This window comes from Tuber melanosporum, assembly GCF_000151645.1.
Source record: "Tuber melanosporum whole genome shotgun sequence assembly, scaffold_87, strain Mel28".
NCBI classification, from domain to species: Eukaryota; Fungi; Ascomycota; class Pezizomycetes; order Pezizales; family Tuberaceae; genus Tuber; species Tuber melanosporum.
Genome location: NW_003299136.1, coordinates 62885 through 69522, shown reverse-complemented (window position 1 = coordinate 69522; position 6638 = coordinate 62885). Strand labels below are relative to the sequence as shown.

Below are 6638 nucleotides of genomic sequence, written 5' to 3'. Positions count from 1 at the left end.
GTGGGCGAGGCCCGCTACAGTGTATCTCTCAGGAGGTGCTATGACTTGTCAGTCTCCTTTGTTGGGGCCTGACATGTCATACCCGGCGTTTCATCTCATGACTCTGCCGTGACTTCAACTGGCCGAGTGAGTGAGGGGATTGTAGGTTTTGTATCCTGAGTTTCTAACTCATATGCTAAGGAATCTATTGCCCTTTTTTTCCGCGCTATAATTGCGTAGTGATATATCTTGAAAGCCGCAAGTTTCCACTTCAATTACAAGAGACTAGCCTTGCTGGTGCTAATAATAGGCTAATAGCTGAGTGAGATTCTATGATTCATATGCCTCATCCGCCAAGCCAGCCAACCAACACGCATCCCCGCTCATCACTCAGTAACCAAATGGATGGATGGATATCGATCATCGGCATTCATCTAAACTACCCCTTCACATTGGCAACACAACCTGCTCGCGGTTGGTCACCAGCCCGTCCCATCCCATCCTCAGACAACACCCTCCGGGTAGCTAAAACAGGTCGGAAAGAAAGTAAAAAGGCAAGAAAGAGATTAATTAACGATCAAGGGCGGATGAGAAATGTAAGGAGTAAAAAATGTAAAAGTAAACCCCAATGGCAGGAGAAGGGAAAAAGTGAAAGGCATTCGCCAGACAAAAAAATAAAAATAAAAAAACATACAAGAAAAGAGGGGAAAAATATAAATAACCGATAAATAATGCACGCGCGGAAACAGAAAAAGGTACAAAATGGTTACAAGTTGCAAACATCAAATTTCGACCCAGACCCAAGGAGATAAACAGAAAATGGAAATGAAAACCCCCACTGTCACCAACCGACCGACCAACCGAACAGTGAGCCCAGAAGAAATTCAAATAAACAAATAGACGGCGAGAAGACGAAAAGAAGCAATGAAACAAAATGAATAGAAACACAATGGAGAGCAATAAAATAGCCACCCGGATTGATCCGTGTTTCTGTCAGTTTTGTAGTAGTAATGGTAGTAATCATTCACTTTCTTTATTTAAAAGGTCCCGTCTTCCGGCTCCTCGGCTGTGCCACCGCTATTCCCACTAGCCTTTCGACGTCTCCCCTCGTCATTGGATGGCTTACTTCTTCTCCCGACTTCCGCTACGTCTCGTTTTCGAGCAGCGCTTCGTAGAGCGGATACCATCCTTTCCTTGTCGTCCAATCTAGCTCTCAACTCTACAATCTCCTCATCTTTCTCCCGGAGAAGAATATCAACCCGTGCTTCCTCGACCAACTCACCCCCGCCGAATATGCCGGGGACCTTGTGAGGTGGTGAGAAGCCAATGCTAGCCCTACTTTGCGAACTACGACGGGCTTGGAGAAGTCGCTTTTCCAAGGTTGCAATGTAGCGGTTTTTATCGGCCACATCCGCTTGAAGGGCTCGAACCTGGGCAGCAAGTGTCGCGCTTCCGTCGCCAAATTCACCAGTCGAGTCATCGTCGGCACATTCGCTACTACTACCGCCGTTGATGGCAGTAGAAGCCGAAGATCCGGTAGAAAAGGGACGGGCCAGGTGAGTAGTCGTAGTCGAAGACCGGATCGAAAGTGATGACATGTGACCATTGTTCCCGGAAAGGTGCGAACTGCGTGTGGAATTGACGCCCGAGGACTTGGAAGACAGTATCAGGCGGTTGAGATGTTCTATGCGCTCCTTAAGTGCCGTGCGAGCGAGTTGGATTTCAAGGAGTTGTTCAGAGTGCTAAGACATTCCAGGTGTTAGTAAGGGGAGGTAAGGGGACAAAAATCGACAGGATAAAACGAACCCTTTCGACCTCTCGCTCTTCCCTCTCCTCTCTATCCCTCATATCGTCACCTTCCTTGCGTTTTTGCGAATCGAGTTGTGCTCTAAGCTCAGTAATCTCCATACGATATCTCTCAAGCAAGACACGGCTACCAGCATCAACGCCACCAGCAAGACTCTCATCCGCCTTCTTCGCATGACTAACGATATTGTTCCTCGCTCTCGCTGCAAACTTGAGAGTGTTCATGGTCTCGCCAATGTGAGTAGCATTTGCAGCACCACTCACTTGGGAAGGTGGAAGGGCAATCGTGCACAAGATACTCACCAGCGAGCCACCAGACAGGGCAGGCTGAAGTAGGCGAGTTAGCTTGGAGTCGCGATACGGCAAATGGTTCCCATCCTTGTCCTTTCCATATCCCTCCTTGTCAACACTCGATAACCTGGCGATAACAGTTCCCAATGTCAAGAGCGAACGATTGATATGAGCACCTTCCGTCCGGCGCTCCTTATTCTCCGCAGCTCTCTCCGAACCTGCCAGATCGATCAAGCTCAATGTGCTCACACGCACACCCCCAGTAATGCCAGCCCGTCGATTATCAACCATCGACCCGCCTCCGGCCGTTGTCCCCGGAATCCGATCTCTCGATTCCACCACAATTTGCACAACAGCGTGAGATCTCGACGACCGAGCATTGAACTGGGTGCTGCCCGTTCTCCTGGCCAGGTCACCACGGGCAATCACGCGAAGCAATTGCGTGGGGCTCTGTACAATCTCCTCCTTCAAGGGTGTCGCATACACACCTCTCTTGGCATCCTCTCTCAGCTTGATCTCCTCCCCCTTCGTCTGCTGATCCAGGGGGGTGAAACCAGTTCCTCCAGGCTGCGTAGCAAGCAAATCGTGTATCCGTTCGTTATAAATTTCCAAGTAACTAACCCTAAGCAAAAACTCCCGGTGGGGTGTCTCCCTAATGAAGGAGAAGATGTCCGTGATTGCCAGTGGGATTACACCCGGCGAGGACGTAGTCCCCTGCATGCTGAAAGTTTTGCCGGTTCCCGTCATGCCGTACGCAAAGACGGTTCCGTGGTACCCTTCCATGACCCGCCGTACCAGACGTTTAGCGCAAGAATCGTAAACTCGAGAATTGTTGTCGTTTTGGCCAAAGACGTTATCGTACTCATATATTCCTCCATCCTTCCCACCGTATCCCACCTTTCCGTCGCGCCCATCGATGGTCCATTCGCTATTTCCACCCCCGCCACTGTCGTTGGCGTCCGGTCTTACTCGAACCGATACAATAACATTTCCTTTTCCTTCACGCTCTCCAGACTTTTCATCAGTCCGACCCCTTACAGTAAGCTCATCCCCGCTACCAGCACCAGCATCGATAGTAGTAGCATTAGTGGAGTAGCTACCCTGGGCACTGCTGCTCCTGCTGTGAGGAGGACTCAGATACGCAGTTCCGCTCGCACCACCCGAAAACCCCGAGCCTAGGCTTCCAACCGAGATGGTTTTCGACTTACTCGTTTTGACACCTGGTGAACTGGACGACCTCTCCAGACCCACACCGCCCCTCTTTGGGCTTCCGGCAGGCGAGGGCGATGGCGGCTTGTTTCCATCCTTGGCCGTCAGGTTGCACGTGCTCAACGAGCTCGCAGGCGGTAAACTCGCTATCCGACCACCCCCTGTTCTCGGTGGCTTTGGAAACGACGCTATTGACACTGCCCGACGAGGAGTCAAAATCTTGGCGTCAGTTAGTAACGGAACTGAGGGTGTCGAAGGCCGTTGTAACGCTCCTGAAACTTTCCGTGGTGTCTGCGGGAGCAGAGAAGCCTTCCGAAGGTTCTGTGTAGATGCTCGACTGGAGATGGAATTTGGCAAAGCTGGCAGGGCCGATGTCGGCGGCTGGGATGCATTGAAAGATGCCCGTGGGGGACGAGGTAATGTTGTCGTTGTCGTGGTCGCCATTGGGGGATATTCCTCGGCGAACGAAAGTTTCAAAGCCTGCACCGCAAAGATGTCAATGGACGCTCGGCGTGGTAAAATCTTTGGGAGAAAAGCGAAAAAGCGAAAAGGCACGGGTAGGTGCAAAGTTACCTACTATATCATACAAATCCCTATTGAAGGTGGAATATTTGCAGATCCACCCGGTATAAACCTACCGTCGAACGAGCGTAAGACAAACAGATGGACAAACCAAGGGAAGAAGGAAACTCTATCGTGATTCCCTTCGCATAAGGTACGGCTATCCTCTAGATCTAGAAAAACGTGATGGGACAATCTATCACTGTTGATGCGGTATTCGTCGCTCAGAAAAAATAAACAGAAACTAAATGTGGAGAGAAAAAGGTAATGTCAGTACAAAAAATCTGGAGGGTAGACAGATAGGTAGGGATAGTACCGAAGGAATAAATTTTTAACGTGACGCGAGGGAGGAAGGGAAACGTTTGTTCGACGTCGGATGTCGGGGGAGTCGTTGGGTTTATCCTTTACAACAGCGTTTCTTCCGGTCCAGATCCAGGTCCAGGGGGGTAAAAGCGGAAAAGGGCTGTTGTTGCTAAAGTCAGCATTACACTGACAAATTGTTTATCTTTCCTTTCTTGTACCTCCACCCCAGCACATTCTGCCCATTCTTTCTTTTTTTTTTTTCCTCTTTCCTTTCCTCCTTTCAAATGCAGGGACTCAGGAAGGAAAGAGGTACGTACCCCGTACCTTATGCACAATCAATAAACCCAATAATTGGTAACGAGTACGACTGGGGAAACTCGGCAGGCTCTAAAATCCCAGTCGAGAGAATTGACGGACGGACGGGCAGATACACACTTGGGCGGAGAGGAGGCAAAAGGGTGCGGAAGGGAAGAGTGAAGGTACTCGAGCGAGATGTGTTTATCGGGAACAAAACGTGCTCGGATAACGACCTTTGCGGAAAGAGGGGAGTGAGAAGGGGGGGCTTCAGCAAGGGATAGCGAAGGGGGAAAAAATAAGTAAATAAAAGCGGAAAAGGGAAGGGAAGAAAAAGAAGAGGGAACGAATCGAAGGGAACAACTGACTGACTGACCACCCCCGTACACACGGGTGAAAGAAAACAAGAAGAAGGGAAGGGACGGAGAAGGGAAGAGGAAAAGGAAAGAGTGCGGGAGTGGAGGAAAAAATAGGGTTCAACGGTGATGATGATGATGATGGTGATGTCGAGGGCGGAGGCAACAGACCACATAGACACGGGTCCAATACGGGGTGAGCCGGCTTCGAACTCTAGCTGTTAAAATCCCCTGAGGGCTCAGCCATACGGGTATTTCCATCCTTCTCGTTCTCTTCTTCTCTCCTTTCCCCACGGTTGAAGAAATTACAGAGACACTCATCAGCTAGAAGGCAGCATGGCGATGATGACACTATATTCTTAGAACAGGCTCACGATGATTCTGTGGACGATATCTATGTTCCCCCAACAGCCAAAAAAAAAGGTACAGGTATCATAAGGAAAAAAGAAAAAAGTAAAGTGAAAAAATAAATACTGTAAACAAGTAAATACAATATCACAATGGGAGCCCACAGGAAAAGACTCGTATCTAATTGGTGACGCCTGCCAGGCTGGCAAAAGGCTTCAGTATCACCAGGTCCAGTAGGCCGTCCCATTCGCCCCTTTAGAAGGAGGGGCTCATCTCGCGGCCCTATCGCTGCACCGGCCTTTGCTTTTTCTACTGGAGCACCAATTCTCCTCCTCGAAGCAACATGGGGATAGCCGATTACTCGAGCACCGTATTATACTAGTAGTATACATGTAAGCGCTGCGAGCACAAGAGCATCCCCTGGAATCCTGGGAACTGCCACCCACACCGCCGACCCGCTGCCTGTATCACTCCCATAAGTTAACTCCACCGATAGCGCATCTCTCTTGGCAGCTTCTCCGCCTCGAGCTCATCCTCGAATCGACCCCACTCAACTCAACAACACCGAATAGAGAACAGTGCCGTACAGCACCCCCTTTTCCCATTACTCGAGTACTCGAGTATATGCACCTCCCACCCCACGAGTACAAGTACTTGGGCTTGTGCTTCCGGTCAAATTTCGCCCTGGATAAGGCGTATCTTTACACAAATTGCCAGTGCCAATATCCTGTACTGTACTTGTATTTGTATCATACATACCGCCTATCATAACGGTACAGTACAGTACCAGTACTCCTACCAGCAAACGTGGAGAAGAAAAGCAACGAGTGAAGGAAGGGGAAAAGAGGGGGAAAAAGAAAGAAACTCTGCCCCCCGTTGTTCCACCACGTGGGCACCACCTCAGAGCAAAATAAAAGAAGGCAGGAACGAAAGAACGAACGGAGAAAAAGAAAAAAATACGATCCAGCGCCGGTGCGGTACCGGTACTCGAGTAGAGAGTGCTCTTGCAATACGGTGCCGGTAGACGACTGGTATTCCCCCTTCCCCCAGTTGGCTCGCTGGGTCATCAGAAATACGGCCGTGCACGCATGTTCCCTTCCCCCATAGAGAGTAATGATCTGCGATTACAAGTTTTCGCTTCCCCTTTTTCTACCCTGAGGGAGGAAGGGACATGAAGAAACCTCAATGGTCCGCATGGGGTTAGTCTCCCGAACGTAGGACAGAAAAGAAAAAAAACATAATAATTATGTACTCGTACTATTGTATAGTACTTGTAGTAGTTGTAGGCTACGATAACAGAGGGCATTGTAAAAGCACCGGTGGTACCGGTACGATAATTTACACCACAGTGCCAATCCCGATATATGGATTCAACAACCATGACAATGGTACGGTACTGGTACATGATATGATACCTGTGAATAGAAGGAGGTTTGCTACCCCAAAGGTTTCCTCCCTTCCCCATGAGACCGGTAAATTTACTTGCGCTTC

The 6638-nt window shown here is 49.5% G+C and overlaps 1 protein-coding gene; it reads right to left on the bottom strand.

Moving 5' to 3' along the window:
* Positions 1–333: 333 nt before the first annotated feature.
* GSTUM_00011526001 (uncharacterized protein) lies at positions 334–4892 on the bottom strand. XM_002841960.2 has 5 exons: positions 4467–4892; positions 4163–4309; positions 3863–4090; positions 1786–3765; positions 334–1721 (listed from the first exon to the last, which is right to left on the bottom strand). Exons 4-5 carry the CDS (start codon positions 3727–3729, stop codon positions 1017–1019), a joined length of 2649 nt encoding a protein of 882 aa, XP_002842006.1. The 5' UTR covers positions 3730–3765; positions 3863–4090; positions 4163–4309; positions 4467–4892; the 3' UTR covers positions 334–1016.
* Positions 4893–6638: the final 1746 nt, after the last annotated feature.

Coding starts and splice junctions, on each gene's coding strand:
- GSTUM_00011526001 (XM_002841960.2), bottom strand. CDS start 3,729: ATGGCGACCACGACAACGACAACATTACCTCGTCCCCCACGGGCATCT. Junction 1,722..1,785: donor AAGAGCGAGAGGTCGAAAGG/GTTCGTTTTATC, acceptor GGAATGTCTTAG/CACTCTGAACAACTCCTTGA.